At 47.1% G+C, this 21,892-nt stretch overlaps 1 protein-coding gene across 1 annotated transcript in view; it reads left to right on the top strand.

Moving 5' to 3' along the window:
* The first annotated feature begins 679 nt into the window (after positions 1–679).
* The window catches only part of LOC141082655 (cytosolic non-specific dipeptidase-like), a 70,344-nt gene continuing 49,131 nt past the window's right edge, over positions 680–21,892 (top strand). Inside the window, exons 1-2 of the mRNA XM_073566606.1 lie at positions 680–817; positions 3,052–3,162. Coding sequence (XP_073422707.1) covers positions 815–817; positions 3,052–3,162 — 114 coding nt within the window. The 5' untranslated portion in view covers positions 680–814. The remainder of the gene's footprint in view (positions 818–3,051; positions 3,163–21,892) is intronic.

The raw sequence follows: 21,892 nt of genomic DNA, 5'->3' as shown, positions 1-21,892 counted from the left end.
GGGATCAAATACTTATTTCTCACTGCAAAATGAAAATAAATTTATATAATTTATACAATGTGATTTTATGTATTTTATTTTTGATATTCTGTCTCTCAATGTTAAAATTAACCTACCCTTAAAAGTATAGACTGTTCATGTCTTTGTCAGTGGGCAAACTTACAAACTCAGCAAGGGATCAAATACTTATTTCCCCCACTGTAAATAGAGGTTTATAGTTAAAGAAATATTCCCATCTCATACATTTATAGTATGTTCACGGATTATGTCACAAATGTATAGAAGATGTGGCTTCCGACAATGGGAACACATTTATCTGAAGATCGGGAGTTAATCATGTCCTGCTTTCAGTGGAGAAGTGGTTGGAAATCCCATACAAATGGATGGCAGTTCTGACCACCTCTCCAGGCATTGATGGGGCATGCATCTAATATAGATTTATGGCATATGCAGTGAATATACCAAAATCGTACAAAATGGGAATACCCCTATTATGTTCAAGAGTTTGTTCATCTGTCTTAAAAGAAACATATTTGAAAGTATGAATATTTGCAAAAGTAATCCCTTCTCAGCATCTTATGAGCCATTGTAATCCAATATTGGTAATAAATGAGCGTTGCCAGATGAATGTTTACTTTTCCGAGATTATTAACCAAGTATTTAGTATTACTAACTATCTCACTCTGCTACAATATCTGATTCAGGCAGAGAGGACTGGCACAAGGAGTGGCTTGTCACCGCAGCATATAAGTCCCAAATCTCTCCCCGACACCCAGTGGGATCTCTGCCGGAGAAGACTGAACAACATCCAGCCATGGTAAGAGAATTCCCTCTTTTATCTTCCTTGTCAGTGCCTTAGCCAGTGCACTCTGCTATATGTGGCCGACACTCTTCATCATCACAGAGATATTTTCTCCCAGCACAATATATACATATGATCTTCTGACTTTTTGTTATAATGTAGCATAGACCAGCTACAAATTGGAACTTTGGAACTATCAGGTTTTTGATTTTTTTATTCCATAAAGTCCTATAAAATTATTTCCATAATATTGTAGCGTGTACAAGACCATCTAAAAATGTGGTTGGTTCACATTTGCATTGGAAGCTTCCAGAATGTATAGAGATACATGTTCCTCTAACAGTTGTCCTGCTATGTCAGAGGAATTAACAAACCCACATGTGAACAGGGACGCATGTCAGATGCCAGTGGGAAAATGGGCATCTGAAGTGCCTTTTGTGAGCATGGGTAAAAATAGCTAATAAGGACATAATTTGACTAATGATGGTCAATAAGAGTATTGGCCAACCAATGGGGGATCTGGTAGACAAACAGTTTTCGGATATTGACTACTGTTTACAACTATACAGTCAGCTTCTAAGGCGATAATGACTAAAATATGTCAGCAATCAATCCAACTAACTAATCACCTGAAAAAAACTCTATTACCGTAACCTCCAGAAATGGGGTTAATCTGACCCTGCCCGGGGCCTGCACTTAGACCCTGGCTGCTGGGAAGAAATTAACTTTATTACCCCCTGCGGCGTTTGGATTCCAGTCACGGGGGCTGCTCCGGCACAGGTTTAGTCACCACTCTGTGTAGCGGGAGTGGCAGCTGTAACAGTGTAATAGGTGCTGAGGATGTCGCCACGGAACCGAGACAGACCAAGAGTTAAATGTTTATTTACAGGGACTTTACTCTCCACGCAGGGAGAAGCAGTGGGGGTTAAAAGTGACAGAGTAAACGGTAAAACAATAGAAAGGCTAGGGAAAGCTATTAAACAGTTATGCAGAGTTGAAACGGTTAAACTGGAATTCTTGTAACTTATCAGTCCGGGGAAAGCTTAATTGCAGGGTCTCTTTCTCCCACGTTGGCACCGACAACAGCGGTGCTTGCAGTCTCTGTAGTCTGTCCTCTGGATGAAACTGGAAGCTCAGGAGTTAAAGGAAAGAGCAGGGAGATGCTGCGAACCTGAGTCTCCCCTGCTTTGAGTCTCTGTAAAACATACCATCTGTCTTTCCCCAGGGACAAAGCTGCACACACTGGGAAGTCTCTCTGCCACACTCAGGGGCTCCGGCCTGTCACCGCGGGCACCGGGGCTGCGCGCTCAGGATTTTGTCTGTGCACTTCCGGGGGGGGGGGGGGGGGGGGGGGAGTCTCCTCTTGTCACGGAGGCTACCGAGTCCACGTACTCACATACAGCGCTTGCTATATCTTATCCTCCTATCCTGGAGTGCGGTGCTGCAGCCTGCTTTCTACCTGACGCGCGCTGCTCTGTCTCTGGCACGCTCTGCTTTCGCGCCCTCAGCCTGCAGAGCTTCCTGTCCACCGACTCTTCTCATCCCTCACTGCCCCTTACAGTCACATGGTGCAGTCGATCCAGGTCAGAAAGTCTTCCCCCGGGCAACCCTGCTGCCCGGCTATGTGGTTCCGGACACGGAGCAGGAGAGGTAACTTCCTTTTGGCTCTTCTTCCTCTTCACCCTCTTACAACTGTGCCCCCAACACTGACTTGACAGCAGCTTAACATTAGACCAGGCTATCAGTCCCTTGGGGCGCAGTTACAGCTGCCACTCTCTATACACAGAGTGGTGACTGAACCCGCACCAGCACCTCCCCTATGACTGGAACCCGAATGCTGCCTAGTGGCAATAAAGTTCATTTCCTTCTTGCAGTGTCGACCTAAGTGCGGGTGCCGGGCAGGTTCAGAATGCTATTAACATGCAGATTAATAGCCTTTTTTTCAGGTGGCAGGTTCCCTTTAAGTGTTTTTCCTAAGATAGTAAGTTATCCCCTATCCATAATAAAATGGATAACTTTCTAATCTCTGGGGGTATCATAGGCCTGGCTATTTCCTGCACTCACACACACAATGAATGGAGTGAAAGTGGAGCATACTCTATACACCCCCAAGTTCAGGATTGCTGGGGTTCCAGTGGTCAGACCTCCTGTAATTAGTAAATTATTCCATATCCTCTATAAGTAGGAGATAACTCTTTACCTGTGACAATTCTCACACTTTCTGGGGCTTCTTTGTTTTTGTTTTGCAGCTTTTTCTACTGTACATGGCATGTTTGTTGTCTGGTCATGCATTCTTATCTCCTGTGCCAAGTGATCCATTATTTAAGCACATTGATGATCATAAGGATGAATATATTCAGGTAAACGGTTTGGTTTATGAATCATTATTTAGGCAATACTATTCTATTGTAATAGATTTAAAAGGGGTTTTCCAGAAAATAAAAATATAGCAAAATAATCACTACATAGTAAGTTAGATAATGTACTAATATAGTCCTGATAGCCCAAGTAACCCTATTTTTTTGCCAGTCTCTGTATTCTGGCTGCCTTGCTTTTAGTCATATGCACTCTCAGGACAGTGTATACTGTGCCAACACATGGGCAAATGACTGTTAGGGCCCCGTCACACATAGCGATCTCGCTAGCGAGATCGCTGCTGAGTCACAAGTTTTTTGCTGTGTGTGACAGCGATCAGCGACCAGACCCCCGGCCGGTATCACTGATCGCTGTAGGAAAGCCCTGGACATTTTTTTGATCGCTGGTCTCCCGCTGGCCAGCATGCATCGCTGTGTGTGACAGGCGGGAGACCAGCGATCAGCTGGTAACTAATGTACACATCGGGTATCTAAGGGACACACATCCCTTAGATACCCGATGTGTACCTTAGTTACCAGCTCCCTGCATCAGCGCGCTGGTAACTAACGTACACAGCGACGCCGGGTCGCTGTGCTGATCGCTGGTGAAGCTGTCTGTTTGACAGCTCACCAGCGATCACATAGCGACTTACCAGCGATCCTGACACGTTGATATCGTTGTTGGGATCACTGGTGAGTCGCTATTTGTGACTCCAGCTTTAATTTCAATAAAGCTAGCCAAGCCAGCTCCCTTCTGTAATCCAGCCCATGTAAATACTTAGAAGGGAGATGGCTTAGCTAATGTAGATAGCGTAGTGTAGATAACAGTAGAGTTGAGCGACTTTTGGTTTTTTAGGGTCGCGTTTCGTTTCGTGAAACCCGACTTTTCCAAAAGTCGGGTCGAGCAAGATCGTCCGATTATAGGGAAAAGTCGGGGTCGTCCCGAAACACGAAACCCAATGTAAGTCAATGGGGAATAAAAGTCGGCAGTGAGAGGAGGACAGGAAACACACCTACAGTGTCCATTTGAATGCCAAAAGCATCAATTCTTCTTACTTAAGCTTGTCAACCTTAATTAACTTCATAATACAAGTTACACACTGAAAAATGGGGGTTATTTGGCTAAAGTTGTGGGGGGGGGGGAGGGCTGGCTGCAGGTTTTCATGTGCCCTGGGCGAAAGAGCGCCCCTTTAACACATACCACAACTCATCATGCTCCGATACGGCAGATAAATAGCGGTATAGTACAATGAAAAATACCTCACTTTTTACATCTCATGACGAGGCCCATCTATTTCTCCATACAGAATCATTGGTCCCATATAATGTTTGAAACAGTATATGATGAGCTCCACATAATGCTACAGTATATGTTGGTCCCCATGGATGAAGCTCCACTGTCTTATGGGCCCAAATAATGCTCCAAACATAATGGGCCCCATTTCTAATGCTCTAGTGTATAATGGGCCCTGTAAATGCTGCTCCAGTGTCTGATGTCCACCTTTGGAATGTTCCAGTGTATGGTGGGCCCCATCTATCATTCTCCAGAGTATAGTGCTCCCCAAAAATTGCTGTCCCAACATTGAAAACTATCAAATAAGTCTCCTCGCTAGGGAATCCCTGTACTTGTCTGGACAGGTGCTGTAGCTTGCTTAACAGCTCGCCAGCCGTTCTCACGCCCAGTATGGATTGCACGTGATTGCACAAAGGTTAGAAAGGGTACCGTATCCCTGGATAACATGTATGGATAGCGTACACATTCAAAATATATGTCTCAGGAGGCAGGCTCAGACGGTGTCAGGCCCAGTATGGATTGCACGTGATTGCACAAAGGTTAGAAAGGGTACCGTATCCCTGGATAACATGTATGGATAGCGTACACATTCAAAATATATGTCTCAGGAGGCAGGCTCAGACGGTGTCAGGCACAGTATGGATTGCACGTGATTGCACAAAGGTTAGAAAGGGTACCGTATCCGCGGATAACATGTATGGATAGCATACACATTCAAAATATATGTCTCAGGAGGCAGGCTCAGACGGTGTTAGGCCCAGTATGGATTGCACGTGATTGCACAAAGGTTAGAAAGGGTACCGTATCCCCGGATAACATGTATGGATAGCGTACACATTCAAAATATATGTCTCAGGAGGCAGGCTCAGACGGTGTTAGGCCCAGTATGGATTGCACGTGATTGCACAAAGGTTAGAAAGGGTACCGTATCCCTGGATAACATGTATGGATAGCGTACACATTCAAAATATATGTCTCAGGAGGCAGGCTCAGACGGTGTCAGGCACAGTATGGATTGCACGTGATTGCACAAAGGTTAGAAAGGGTACCGTATCCCCGGATAACATGTATGGATAGCGTACACATTCAAAATATATGTCTCAGGAGGCAGGCTCAGACGGTGTTAGGCCCAGTATGGATTGCACGTGATTGCACAAAGGTTAGAAAGGGTACCGTATCCCCGGATAACATGTATGGATAGCGTACACATTCAAAATATATGTCTCAGGAGGCAGGCTCAGACGGTGTTAGGCCCAGTATGGATTGCACAAAGGTTAGAAAGGGTACCGTATCCCCGGATAACATGTATGGATAGCGTACACATTCAAAATATATGTCTCAGGAGGCAGGCTCAGATGGTGTCAGGCCCAGTATGGATTGCACGTGATTGCACAAAGGTTAGAAAGGGTACCGTATCCCCGGATAACATGTATGGATAGCGTACACATTCAAAATATATGTCTCAGGAGGCAGGCTCAGACGGTGTCAGGCACAGTATGGATTGCACGTGATTGCACAAAGGTTAGAAAGGGTACCGTATCCCCGGATAACATGTATGGATAGCGTACACATTCAAAATATATGTCTCAGGAGGCAGGCTCAGACGGTGTTAGGCCCAGTATGGATTGCACGTGATTGCACAAAGGTTAGAAAGGGTACCGTATCCCCGGATAACATGTATGGATAGCGTACACATTCAAAATATATGTCTCAGGAGGCAGGCTCAGACGGTGTTAGGCCCAGTATGGATTGCACGTGATTGCACAAAGGTTAGAAAGGGTACCGTATCCCCGGATAACATGTATGGATAGCGTACACATTCAAAATATATGTCTCAGGAGGCAGGCTCAGACGGTGTTAGGCCCAGTATGGATTGCACGTGATTGCACAAAGGTTAGAAAGGGTACCGTATCCCCGGATAACATGTATGGATAGCGTACACATTCAAAATATATGTCTCAGGAGGCAGGCTCAGACGGTGTCAGGCCCAGTATGGATTGCACGTGATTGCACAAAGGTTAGAAAGGGTACCGTATCCCCGGATAACATGTATGGATAGCGTACACATTCAAAATATATGTCTCAGAAGGCAGGCTCAGACGGTGTCAGGCACAGTATGGATTGCACGTGATTGCACAAAGGTTAGAAAGGGTACCGTATCCCCGGATAACATGTATGGATAGCGTACACATTCAAAATATATGTCTCAGGAGGCAGGCTCAGACGGTGTTAGGCCCAGTATGGATTGCACGTGATTGCACAAAGGTTAGAAAGGGTACCGTATCCCCGGATAACATGTATGGATAGCGTACACATTCAAAATATATGTCTCAGGAGGCAGGCTCAGACGGTGTTAGGCCCAGTATGGCTTGCACGTGATTGCACAAAGGTTAGAAAGGGTACCGTATCCCTGGATAACATGTATGGATAGCGTACACATTCAAAATATATGTCTCAGGAGGCAGGCTCAGACGGTGTTAGGCCCAGTATGGATTGCACAAAGGTTAGAAAGGGTACCGTATCCCTGGATAACATGTATGGATAGCGTACACATTCAAAATATATGTCTCAGGAGGCAGGCTCAGATGGTGTGAGGCCCAGTATGGATTGCACGTGATTGCACAAAGGTTAGAAAGGGTACCGTATCCCTGGATAACATGTATGGATAGCGTACACATTCAAAATATATGTCTCAGGAGGCAGGCTCAGACGGTGTCAGGCACAGTATGGATTGCACGTGATTGCACAAAGGTTAGAAAGGGTACCGTATCCCCGGATAACATGTATGGATAGCGTACACATTCAAAATATATGTCTCAGGAGGCAGGCTCAGACGGTGTTAGGCCCAGTATGGATTGCACGTGATTGCACAAAGGTTAGAAAGGGTACCGTATCCCCGGATAACATGTATGGATAGCGTACACATTCAAAATATATGTCTCAGGAGGCAGGCTCAGACGGTGTTAGGCCCAGTATGGATTGCACGTGATTGCACAAAGGTTAGAAAGGGTACCGTATCCCTGGATAACATGTATGGATAGCGTACACATTCAAAATATATGTCTCAGGAGGCAGGCTCAGACGGTGTCAGGCACAGTATGGATTGCACGTGATTGCACAAAGGTTAGAAAGGGTACCGTATCCCCGGATAACATGTATGGATAGCGTACACATTCAAAATATATGTCTCAGGAGGCAGGCTCAGACGGTGTTAGGCCCAGTATGGATTGCACGTGATTGCACAAAGGTTAGAAAGGGTACCGTATCCCCGGATAACATGTATGGATAGCGTACACATTCAAAATATATGTATCAGGAGGCAGGCTCAGACGGTGTTAGGCCCAGTATGGCTTGCACGTGATTGCACAAAGGTTAGAAAGGGTACCGTATCCCTGGATAACATGTATGGATAGCGTACACATTCAAAATATATGTCTCAGGAGGCAGGCTCAGACGGTGTTAGGCCCAGTATGGATTGCACGTGATTGCACAAAGGTTAGAAAGGGTACCGTATCCCCGGATAACATGTATGAATAGCGTACACATTCAAAATATATGTATCAGGAGGCAGGCTCAGACGGTGTTAGGCCCAGTATGGCTTGCACGTGATTGCACAAAGGTTAGAAAGGGTACCGTATCCCTGGATAACATGTATGGATAGCGTACACATTCAAAATATATGTCTCAGGAGGCAGGCTCAGACGGTGTTAGGCCCAGTATGGATTGCACAAAGGTTAGAAAGGGTACCGTATCCCTGGATAACATGTATGGATAGCGTACACATTCAAAATATATGTCTCAGGAGGCAGGCTCAGATGGTGTGAGGCCCAGTATGGATTGCACGTGATTGCACAAAGGTTAGAAAGGGTACCGTATCCCTGGATAACATGTATGGATAGCGTACACATTCAAAATATATGTCTCAGGAGGCAGGCTCAGACGGTGTCAGGCACAGTATGGATTGCACGTGATTGCACAAAGGTTAGAAAGGGTACCGTATCCCCGGATAACATGTATGGATAGCGTACACATTCAAAATATATGTCTCAGGAGGCAGGCTCAGACGGTGTTAGGCCCAGTATGGATTGCACGTGATTGCACAAAGGTTAGAAAGGGTACCGTATCCCCGGATAACATGTATGGATAGCGTACACATTCAAAATATATGTATCAGGAGGCAGGCTCAGACAGTGTTAGGCCCAGTATGGATTGCACGTGATTGCAAAAAGGTTAGAAAGGGTACCGTATCCCCGGATAACATGTATGGATAGCGTACACATTCAAAATATATGTCTCAGGAGGCAGGCTCAGACGGTGTTAGGCCCAGTATGGATTGCACGTGATTGCACAAAGGTTAGAAAGGGTACCGTATCCCTGGATAACATGTATGGATAGCGTACACATTCAAAATATATGTCTCAGGAGGCAGGCTCAGACGGTGTCAGGCACAGTATGGATTGCACGTGATTGCACAAAGGTTAGAAAGGGTACCGTATCCCTGGATAACATGTATGGATAGCGTACACATTCAAAATATATGTCTCAGGAGGCAGGCTCAGACGGTGTCAGGCACAGTATGGATTTGACGGCCCAGATTACACAGCGGAGGAGCAGGGAGAGGTAAAGATTGCAAATGCTGGGGCCCTGCCCAAGCAAGGGGGGCCCACTCGTGGGCGTCGGTACTGGCACTGGGCCCCTCATAGTACAGCGGTGTGTCTGACGGCGGGTGTGCACCACCACCGTCAGAGACACTTGATTGCACTATGAGGGACCCTGTGCCAGTGCCCGCGCCCAAGAGTCGGCCTACCCACCTGTCCAGGGCAACGGCACTCGCACGGTGTCGTGCGATAGGTGGTGACCACGGCCATGGGGGGGGAGGCAGCACAGTTAGGGAGTTTTAGAAAGTGGCATATGTTGATGTTGGACATTCAGCTGATGCAAAAGGCGAAATAGGGCAAGTACCAGGAAGAGGTGGACCAAAGCAAGCCATTTTTCTGTCACCCTATGTGTCATCAGGGGAAGGTGGGACAAAATCCTTGGAAACCCATGCGTGGTTCATTTTAACGAAGGTTAGATCATCCACATTTTGGGTTGACAGACGGGTCCTTTTTTCTGTCAGGATTGATCCAGCTGCACTGAAGACTCTTTCCGATAGCACACTTGCAGCTGGGCAAGCGAGCTCCTGTAAGGCATATTGGGCCAATTCAGGCCAGGTGTCCAGTTTAGCGGCCCAATAGTCAAAGGGGAATGACCTGTGTGGGAGAACATCGATATGGGAGGAAAAGTAGTTTGTAACCATAGTTGACAACTGCTGTCTCCTGTCACTTTCCATCGATGCAGTATTACCAGTTGTGTGAGCGGTATTTGAAAAATCAGTCCACAACATTGTCATGAAACCCCTGTCTCCAACGCCACTTCTGCTGTGTGCACCACGAACACCTCTGCCAAGCTGCCCCCGGCCCGTACGGCTCGTGTGAGAACCATCACCGCTGCTGTGTGCTGGGAATGCCTCAAGCAACCGATTTACCAGAGTTGCTTGTTTATTAGCCAATATTAGGTCAAGGTTCTCCTGTGGCATGATGTTTTGTAATTTGCCTTTATAGCGTGGATCCAGGATGCTGGCCAACCAGTAGTCGTCATCGTTCATCATTTTGGCAATGCGGGGGTCCCTTTTTAGGATCCGCAAGGCATAATCTGACATGTGGGCCAATGTTCCCGGTGTCAATGATGCACTGCGAGTGCTGGGTGAAGGAGCACTTTCTGGCAAATCCACATCCCTCCAGTCACGCACAAACCCTGTACCAGACCTTGCCACGCCAACATTTTCACTTGCCCCACGAGATGCATCCTCCTCCCCTAAGTAATCATCCCCATCATCCTCCTCCTCCTCCTCTTCTTCCTCCACCTCGTCCAGGAGAGGTCCCTGAGCAGACAATGGCTGAATGTCATCAAGGATTCCCTCCTCCTCTTCCTCCTCATCAACATTGGCTGCAGACGCCTGCTCCTTAAGGTGCGTCAAAGTTTGCATGAGCAGACGCATAAGTGGGATGCTCATGCTTAGGATGGCGTCGTCTGCGCTTACCAGCCGTGTGCATTCCTCAAAACACTGAAGGACTTTACAAAGGTCTTTCAGCTTCGACCACTGCACGCCTGTCAACTCCATGTCTGCTCTCAAAGTGCCTGGCCGTGTATCCTCCCACAAATGCATTATGGCCTGCCTCTGCTCGCACAGCCGCTCCACCATGTGCAGGGTGGAGTTCCACCTTGTTGCAATGTCGATAATGAGGCGGTGGTTGGGAAGGTGGAGCAATCGCTGCAGCTTCTGCATACGAACGGAGTGTACAGGCGACCGGCGGATGTGCGCGCACAGTCTTCGCACCTTCTGGAGCAGGGCTGTTAACTCCGGATAATTTTTGAGGAAGCACTGCACCACCAGGTTCAAGGTGTGAGCCAAGCAAGGTATGTGGCTGAGTTTTGAAAGGGCTATGGCTGCCACAAAATTACGGCCGTTATCACTAACTACCTTGCCTGCCTCAAGATGTACACTGCCCAGCCATGACTCAGTTTGTCGCTTCAAGTACTCGGCCAGCACCTCGGCGGTGTGTCTGTCGCCCAAACACATCATCTGCAACACAGCCTGCTGACGCTTTCCACTAGCTGCTCGATAGGGGGACACATCGTGTGCAACAGTGGCAGCTGCAGATGGAGTGCTCGTACGACTGCGCTCTGTGGACGAGCTTTCGCTTCTGGAGGAGGAGGAGGAGGAGGAGGAGGAGGAGGGTCGAACGCCTACAGCCAACTGTTTCCTATACCGTGGGCTAGGCAGCACTGTCCCACCACCGCTGTCCCCTGTGGACCCTGCATCCACCACATTAACCCAGTGCGCAGTGATGGACACGTAACGGCCCTGGCCATGCCGACTGGACCATGCATCAGTTGTGAGGTGCACCTTTCCGCTCACTGACTGCTTGAGTGCATGGACAATGCGGTCTTTCACATGATGGTGGAGGGCTGGGATGGCTTTGCGAGAGAAGAAGTGGCGACTGGGTAGGTCATAGCGTGGTACTGCATAGGCCATGAGTTCGCGGAAAGCTGTGCTTTCCACCAACCGAAAGGGCATCATCTCAAACGAGATTAGTTTGGCAATGTGGGCGTTCAAACCCAGTGTACGCGGATGAGAGACTGAGTACTTTCTTGACCTACTCATAGTGTCTGGGAGGGTGAGCTGGACTTGAGAGCTGCATATGGTGGAAGTAGCGGTGGACAGGGCGGACTGAGAGAGGGTTGATGATGGTGATGGAGTTGGTGTTCTTTCTGATGGCCTAGAATCAGTCTTTCGTTGATATAACAGTGGGATTCCCTGACTGCTGTGGTCTTGCAACGACACCTCAACATTTGCTGCTGTGCTAACCGGTGGGCTTACAGTGGGGGAAACAATGTAGCGTTGCTGACTACCTTCGTTGTGATCAGTTGCACATGTGGCACTTGAGGTTTGGTGTTGTGTCCACGCTTGCAAGTGCATGCTGGTTAAATGTCTAAGCATGCAACTGGTATTCAAATTTTTCAGATTTTTCCCTCGGCTAAAGGTCTTTGCGCACTTCTTACAGATAACCTTGGCCTGATCATGAGGATTTTGTTAAAAAAAGTGCCACACTGCACTCTTCCTACTTTGGCAGACATTTTGCGGCCTAGCACGCTGTGATCTTTTGACCCTCTGGACAAGCTGTCCAGCAACTCTTTTGATGTTTGGAACCTGTCTTTGGAGTGCTCCGGGCCTGCCAGATAACAGCTGTTGCGATGTCGATGTCGGCTGTGGATGCTCCTCATCTGAGCTACTGGAAGCAGCACCCTCTTCCCCCAATGGATGCCAATCTGGGTCAACAACTGGGTCATCCATCACCTCCTCTTCTATGTCATGTGCACCTTTCTCTGTGTCACCGTGTATGGTGGTATAGTGTGCGGGAAGGGGCACCTGAGTCTCATCAGGGTCAAAATCTGGCTCTGTACACTGCGAGGACAATGTAGTGCTCTGAGTGAATGTACCAGCAGAATCATCCATCAGCGGCTGTGCATCAGTGCACTCCATGTCAGATTCATCTTGGCCTGGGTAATTCACCATTTCACTTGATAATCCAGGCATGGTATGTGAAAACAGCTCCATGGAGTAATCAGTAGTATGGCCTGCGTCATCCTTCAATCTTGGTTGGGGTGAAGGACACAAGGAAAGGTGTGGTTCATGAACATGAGCCTCCAATGACGACTCAGTGCTTTTACTTTTTACAACTGAAGAAGAGGAGGCGATAGAGCTGGAGGCTGAGTCAGGAATGTAAGACAAAACTTTTTCCTGATGCTCTGCCTTTAAAAGCGGTTTGCCAACTCCTAGAAAACTAAGCGTTCGAGGCCTTATGTAGCCAGACGATGACGCAGGGTCAGCACCTCCTGCATTCGGTCCTATTTTGCTCTTGCCACTACCATCAGATCCACCACCAACACCATCATTACCAGCTGCCAACCCCCGCCCAATTCCACGGCCTCTTCCACCAGCCTTCCTCATTTTTGGTAGAAATGTAGACAAAATCCAACAAACTATATAGTAATGTAAAACAAGGTACAAGGTGTCTATAGGACAGGGGAGATTTAGAATTTCTGCACACACTTGTGGACAGTGGACACTTTTGGATTGTGTGAGGCCCACTGATATCTGAGCGCTATGTGACAGGCTCGATGGCACAGCTGCCTGTGACCAAAGTGACGAGAGGATAATGGAGATTTTGAATCTCTGCGCACACTTTTGGACACTGGACACTTGTGGATTGTGTGAGGCCCACTGATATCTGAGCGCTATGTGACACGCTCGATGGCACAGCTGCCTGTGACCAAAGTGACGAGAGGATAATGGAGATTTTGAATCTCTGCGCACACTTTTGGACACTGGACACTTGTGGATTGTGTGAGGCCCACTGATATCTGAGCGCTATGTGACACGCTCGATGGCACAGCTGCCTGTGACCAAAGTGACGAGAGGATAATGGAGATTTTGAATCTCTGCGCACACTTTTGGACACTGGACACTTGTGGATTGTGTGAGGCCCACTGATATCTGAGCGCTATGTGACACGCTCGATGGCACAGCTGCCTGTGACCAAAGTGACGAGAGGATAATGGAGATTTTGAATCTCTGCGCACACTTTTGGACACTGGACACTTGTGGATTGTGTGAGGCCCACTGATATCTGAGCGCTATGTGACACGCTCGATGGCACAGCTGCCTGTGACCAAAGTGACGAGAGGATAATGGAGATTTTGAATCTCTGCGCACACTTTTGGACACTGGACACTTGTGGATTGTGTGAGGCCCACTGATATCTGAGCGCTATGTGACATGCTCGATGGCACAGCTGCCTGTGACCAAAGTGACGAGAGGATAATGGAGATTTTGAATCTCTGCGCACACTTTTGGACACTGGACACTTGTGGATTGTGTGAGGCCCACTGATATCTGAGCGCTATGTGACAGGCTCGATGGCACAGCTGTGACCAAAGTAACGAGAGGATAATGGAGATTTTGAATCTCTGCGCACACTTTTGGACACTGGACACTTGTGGATTGTGTGAGGCCCACTGATATCTGAGCGCTATGTGACAGGCTCGATGGCACAGCTGTGACCAAAGTGACGAGAGGATAATGGAGATTTTGAATCTCTGCGCACACTTTTGGACACTGGACACTTGTGGATTGTGTGAGGCCCACTGATATCTGAGCGCTATGTGACACGCTCGATGGCACAGCTGCCTGTGACAAAAGTGACGAGAGGATAATGGAGATTTTGAATCTCTGCGCACACTTTTGGACACTTGTGGATTGTGTGAGGCCCACTGATATCTGAGCGCTATGTGACAGGCTCGATGGCACAGCTGTGACCAAAGTGACGAGAGGATAATGGAGATTTTGAATCTCTGCGCGCACTTTTGGACACTGGACACTTGTGGATTGTGTGAGGCCCACTGATATCTGAGCGCTATGTGACACGCTCGATGGCACAGCTGCCTGTGACCAAAGTGACGAGAGGATAATGGAGATTTTGAATCTCTGCGCACACTTTTGGACACTGGACACTTGTGGATTGTGTGAGGCCCACTGATATCTGAGCGCTATGTGACAGGCTCGATGGCACAGCTGCCTGTGACCAAAGTGACGAGAGGATAATAGAGATTTTGAATCTCTGCGCACACTTTTGGACACTGGACACTTGTGGATTGTGTGAGGCCCACTGATATCTGAGCGCTATGTGACACGCTCGATGGCACAGCTGCCTGTGACCAAAGTGACGAGAGGATAATGGAGATTTTGAATCTCTGCGCACACTTTTGGACACTGGACACTTGTGGATTGTGTGAGGCCCACTGATATCTGAGCGCTATGTGACACGCTCGATGGCACAGCTGCCTGTGACCAAAGTGACGAGAGGATAATGGAGATTTTGAATCTCTGCGCACACTTTTGGACACTGGACACTTGTGGATTGTGTGAGGCCCACTGATATCTGAGCGCTATGTGACACGCTCGATGGCACAGCTGCCTGTGACCAAAGTGACGAGAGGATAATGGAGATTTTGAATCTCTGCGCACACTTTTGGACAGTGGACACTTGTGGATTGTGTGAGGCCCACTGATATCTGAGCGCTATGTGACACGCTCGATGGCACAGCTGCCTGTGACCAAAGTGACGAGAGGATAAAGGAGATTTTGAATCTCTGCGCACACTTTTGGACACTGGACACTTGTGGATTGTGTGAGGCCCACTGATATCTGAGCGCTATGTGACAGGCTCGATGGCACAGCTGTGACCAAAGTAACGAGAGGATAATGGAGATTTTGAATCTCTGCGCACACTTTTGGACACTGGACACTTGTGGATTGTGTGAGGCCCACTGATATCTGAGCGCTATGTGACAGGCTCGATGGCACAGCTGTGACCAAAGTGACGAGAGGATAATGGAGATTTTGAATCTCTGCGCACACTTTTGGACACTGGACACTTGTGGATTGTGTGAGGCCCACTGATATCTGAGCGCTATGTGACAGGCTCGATGGCACAGCTGTGACCAAAGTAACGAGAGGATAATGGAGATTTTGAATCTCTGCGCACACTTTTGGACACTGGACACTTGTGGATTGTGTGAGGCCCACTGATATCTGAGCGCTATGTGACAGGCTCGATGGCACAGCTGTGACCAAAGTGACGAGAGGATAATGGAGATTTTGAATCTCTGCGCACACTTTTGGACACTGGATACTTGTGGATTGTGTGAGGCCCACTGATATCTGAGCGCTATGTGACACGCTCGATGGCACAGCTGCCTGTGACAAAAGTGACGAGAGGATAATGGAGATTTTGAATCTCTGCGCACACTTTTGGACACTGGACACTTGTGGATTGTGTGAGGCCCACTGATATCTGAGCGCTATGTGACAGGCTCGATGGCACAGCTGTGACCAAAGTGACGAGAGGATAATGGAGATTTTGAATCTCTGCGCGCACTTTTGGACACTGGACACTTGTGGATTGTGTGAGGCCCACTGATATCTGAGCGCTATGTGACACGCTCGATGGCACAGCTGCCTGTGACCAAAGTGACGAGAGGATAATGGAGATTTTGAATCTCTGCGCACACTTTTGGACACTGGACACTTGTGGATTGTGTGAGGCCCACTGATATCTGAGCGCTTTGTGACACGCTCGATGGCACAGCTGCCTGTGACCAAAGTGACGAGAGGATAATGGAGATTTTGAATCTCTGCGCACACTTTTGGACACTGGACACTTGTGGATTGTGTGAGGCCCACTGATATCTGAGCGCTATGTGACACGCTCGATGGCACAGCTGCCTGTGACCAAAGTGACGAGAGGATAATGGAGATTTTGAATCTCTGCGCACACTTTTGGACACTGGACACTTGTGGATTGTGTGAGGCCCACTGATATCTGAGCGCTATGTGACACGCTCGATGGCACAGCTGCCTGTGACCAAAGTGACGAGAGGATAATGGAGATTTTGAATCTCTGCGCACACTTTTGGACACTGGACACTTGTGGATTGTGTGAGGCCCACTGATATCTGAGCGCTATGTGACACGCTCGATGGCACAGCTGCCTGTGACCAAAGTGACGAGAGGATAATGGAGATTTTGAATCTCTGCGCACACTTTTGGACACTGGACACTTGTGGATTGTGTGAGGCCCACTGATATCTGAGCGCTATGTGACATGCTCGATGGCACAGCTGCCTGTGACCAAAGTGACGAGAGGATAATGGAGATTTTGAATCTCTGCGCACACTTTTGGACACTGGACACTTGTGGATTGTGTGAGGCCCACTGATATCTGAGCGCTATGTGACAGGCTCGATGGCACAGCTGTGACCAAAGTGACGAGAGGATAATGGAGATTTTGAATCTCTGCGCACACTTTTGGACACTGGACACTTGTGGATTGTGTGAGGCCCACTGATATCTGAGCGCTATGTGACATGCTCGATGGCACAGCTGCCTGTGACAAAAGTGACGAGAGGATAATGGAGATTTTGAATCTCTGCGCACACTTTTGGACACTGGACACTTGTGGATTGTGTGAGGCCCACTGATATCTGAGCGCTATGTGACACGCTCGATGGCACAGCTGCCTGTGACCAAAGTGACGAGAGGATAATGGAGATTTTGAATCTCTGCGCACACTTTTGGACAGTGGACACTTGTGGATTGTGTGAGGCCCACTGATATCTGAGCGCTATGTGACACGCTCGATGGCACAGCTGCCTGTGACCAAAGGGACGAGAGGATAATGGAGATTTTGAATCTCTGCGCACACTTTTGGACACTGGACACTTGTGGATTGTGTGAGGCCCACTGATATCTGAGCGCTATGTGACACGCTCGATGGCACAGCTGCCTGTGACCAAAGTGACGAGAGGATAATGGAGATTTTGAATCTCTGCGCACACTTTTGGACACTGGACACTTGTGGATTGTGTGAGGCCCACTGATATCTGAGCGCTATGTGACACGCTCGATGGCACAGCTGCCTGTGACCAAAGTGACGAGAGGATAATGGAGATTTTGAATCTCTGCGCACACTTTTGGACACTGGACACTTGTGGATTGTGTGAGGCCCACTGATATCTGAGCGCTATGTGACACGCTCGATGGCACAGCTGCCTGTGACCAAAGTGACGAGAGGATAATGGAGATTTTGAATCTCTGCGCAGACTTTTGGACACTGGACACTTGTGGATTGTGTGAGGCCCACTGATATCTGAGCGCTATGTGACAGGCTCGATGGCACAGCTGTGACAAAAGTGACTAGAGGATAAGGGAGATTGGATTGCTTTTAAAAAAGCAGTTTGTGGAGCAGTGGGTAAACAGCAATGCCAGCCTGTCAGGAAGCCTTAAAAGGCAGCCCAACAACCAACACCACTGATACACCACAATATAGCCTCCCCTTGCACTGCACACACAGTGACTTGTGTGTTGTGCAGGCCAAATCGCTAGCAGCAGAAGCAGTTTTTTTGTCTTCTTCCCTGCCTAACGCTCTCCCTACAGAATCAGCAGCAACCTCTCCCTATACTAAGATCGGCAGAAGTAAGATGGCGGTCGGCGTGCACGCCCTTTTATACCCCCTGTGACGCCCACCAAAGCAACCCAATCACTTGCATGCCCTTCTTAAAGATGGTGGTGACCCGTGCCTAGGTCATCACGTTGCCCACAGTTTCCGTGGATCCTGATTGGCTGAAAAAGAGCTCAAAACAAACTTTTGAAACGCGACTTTGGCGCGTAAGTCGCCGACCTCGTGGCCGACCTCATCCTAGGGTCGGGTTTCGTTTCATGAAACCCGACTTTGCCAAAAGTCAGCGACTTTTGTATTTTTTCGACCCGTTTCGCTCAACTCTAGATAACAGTCATTCAGGCCCTTAAATGACTGTTATGGTCAGATTTTTTATTAATTCTTATTTATTTTCATAAGACTATTCTGGTCACACATAACACAATGACGTCTGTCCACAAACAAAATGCAGTATAAGGATAAAGTTGTCAGTTGGGCTATGTTCAGACATTGCAGGGAATTTTGCAGTGTAAAAATATAGGGGGTTATCCACAATAATACTTGTTTTACAGGCTGATGATTTTCTCTGCATTGTAAGGGTGACATCCATGATGACAACTTTTTGCTTTTCTCCTTGCGCGGAATTAGATATTGAAAACCCTATCCACAATTAGACTACTCAAATATTGCTGCTAAATTGAGGTACAAAGTTTGAACCATAACCTGCAGCAACTACGCCAATCTCCAGTACGGCTTTGTGTCTGCTAGTCACATGTGGACCCATAATCACAGTAACAAATGACCCCCATAGTCTGATCCTACAGTCTGATCCTACAGTCATATTTCTATTTGTCCCCTATTTATACATTTATTAGATTACCAGAAGTGGAGGAACCCTGGAACTAGGCAGTACTGTATAACTATAGGATTAGATGATGAAGGCCTTATTTATTGCTGGACATGCATAAAATTCAACTGTATATTGGGGGCCCTTTGTTACAATGGCCATATGGGAAAATCACCAGACTGGCAGTGTATAAAACTTATTAAATATCCAAACAAACTAGGAAGCTCTATACCTTAAAATACATCAAATTTTTATTTTAGTATATGCTAAAAACATTACATGAATGCTATAATGATATAGTACAAATGAGGGCAACAAAAGCAAAAAAGCACACTCCCTCAGGAAAAAGCAACATCGCGAAACGCGCGTCAGGGGTACCAGGGCTGACTAGGTATGGTACATGTTCTGCAGCAGCTACTTTTTACTTTTACTTTTCTCCATCTGGCTAATTATATATGTTAACGTTTGTAGTATATTTGTTTGCACAAGCATTATGCACTTATGCAGCCCATTGTGGTAAAACTTATTTGCACAGCACTATGCACTTTTGCAGTCTATACATAATATAGCCACTCTAAATAGGAACTTGGCTGGCATGCTATTCTATGAGCACTTTTTCTAGAACCTTTTTTAAACAGGACTTCAGTTAAGGAAGTCTTTTTGGGAAGCTTTATGCTCAATTTATTGGTTTTAAGATATTCCTTTTGTATTGTACCTGTTTTGGTATTGCATCCACATATGGATGTATAATAAGATTCAGATATATGTGCCTTTTTGAATACCTTCATACCTTTGTCAAAACCTGCTTTTTTGCATTTGTTGCCCTCATTTGTACTATATCATTATAGCATTAATGTAATGTTTTTAGCATATACTAAAATAAAAATTTGATGTATTTTAAGGTATAGAGCTTCCTAGTTTGTTTGGATATTTATGTAATTGGAATTGCTTTTGTTTAGGCGATGCACCATTTGTGATATTTATAAAACTTATTAGTCTATGTATATGAGAAAGTCATGTAAAACCTAGGAAGAAGTTGGGAGAAGACATCAAAAGTTCAGAAGTAGTTATAAAATGGCTCGATTGCAATATATTAGAATTATTCCAACCTCCAGGACAGTTTGCAGCTTGAGTATTTACTAGAACTGACTTTCAAGCAAATAGTTACAGTCTAACGCAGTTGGTACAATGTCATAAGCAGCAGAGGCAGGGGCGGACATATCATTGGTGCAGCCGCACAGGGACCCAAGAGGTAAGAGGGCCCACTTCCACCTAAAAAACAGCAATGACCTTTTTCTGTCCTAGCACAACTACTGAATGGCAAAGGGCCCTTATACTGTTCTTGCCCAGGGGCCCTTTTCTGTCTGTGCCTGCAAGTGAGCAGACGCATGCCATTGGTGCAACCTGTGAAGTCGCACAGGCGCCCAAAAAGTAAGGAGGTCCATTTCTACCTCCAAAGCAGGTGGAGTTGGAACTGCAAAGGGCCCATACATTGTTCTTGTACAAGGGCGCTCTTCTGTCTGTGTCCAATTCTGAAAAGCATGTAGGGTATATGGGTCACCCTCCCAGGGCTGTGGGGTACTCGGTACCGGGCCGGTATCTGAGAGGGAAGTGTCACAGCAGCGGTGACCCGGTCCGTGGCCCTGGGCGCCCATGTAAAAGGGGTTAAGAGTGGCTGGTTAAAGTTTATGAGTGGATGATACGTGATGCCACCTGTGGTGCTCGGCAATGAAGGTGTTAAGCCGACGCTGCAGACAGATCCTCTGGGACAGATGGTGTGGTTCAGCAATGATGGTGTAGCCCTCCACAGGCAGGGCAGTAGTCCCAGGGCAGAGTAGATGAAGAGGATAGGTGTTGAGGAAGAGGGTGTAGTGTTTGGCAAAGAGATGTAGCAGTGCTAGAGAGTTTGCAGGAAGGAGGCAAGGTCACAATAGGGTGCAGTTTCTTTTACCTTTACTTTGCTTGGTAAATGCAGTCCAGAATTCCAGATTACAGATGGAACAGAGGCTGGCCGGCCTGGAAGCAACTTAGGAATCTCTCTATGCAGATGTGTTGTGTAGTCTCCTTTCTAGCGCTTATTTTAGGTACTTGCAGTACTGTGTTACACTGAAGTTCCACTTGCTTGTTCTCATTTAGAACTAGCTCGTATGGCAGACAGCTGTAGCCTTCTTCTTCTTCTGGCTCACCCGTTGCTGTTGTGCCTCTGAGTCTTATGTGGGAACAGAGCATTTACAGCTTTCTATTCCTCCGGTTTCTGCTGCAAGAACATCAGTATCCATACAGCCTTGGAGACCGGGCTCTAGATCATGCGCTATAGCTAGAAGTGAGCTCTGAACTCTGCTCAGTCTTTCAGCTCCTCTCCTCACGTCCACACACGTTGCCCTCCTCACACAAACTCCTCATTTCCCCTTCCTGGCCCCCAGAGAGCAGCTCTTCCCCCAGTTTTTGGGTTCAAAGCTCCCTCTGCTGGCCTGGAGTGGGAACTGTGTTGTGTGTTGTGATTAACTGACAGAGAGACCCTTCATTGCTTCCAAGCATGACATCACACTCCCTTGGAGGAAAGTAATGCCATTGTGGCGACCATACTCCTGGGGGCGCCACATATACAGTACCTTTGTCTAGGGACAGGAAAATTTAAGATCTCCGCAACATTATGTTACTGGGGATGAGTCTTTGTCTAAGGGTGCATACCCATATGTGAGAAAAAAAAAAAAAAAGGTCCGTAATCTGGATCAAAAAACCGATCGAGTGTCATGCGAGTACAATGCGATCTTCACACCCAGCATCCGACTTACATCCGAGTGAATTGCAATTGTTATCCGATTGCAATGCAATTTTAACATGAGCTTTTACATACAGCAGTTGTCTGTCATTTACTGATCGTTTTCAAAGGAAATATTCATCAAAACACACACATACAATATATATATATATATATATATATATATATATATATATATATATATATACATATATACACAGTGGGGCAAAAAA

This window comes from Dendrobates tinctorius, unplaced genomic scaffold (assembly GCF_039654945.1).
Source record: "Dendrobates tinctorius isolate UK_male_01 unplaced genomic scaffold, ASM3965494v1 ptg000004l, whole genome shotgun sequence".
Taxonomy (NCBI): domain Eukaryota; kingdom Metazoa; phylum Chordata; class Amphibia; order Anura; family Dendrobatidae; genus Dendrobates; species Dendrobates tinctorius.
This window is presented reverse-complemented; position numbering and strand designations above follow the sequence as displayed.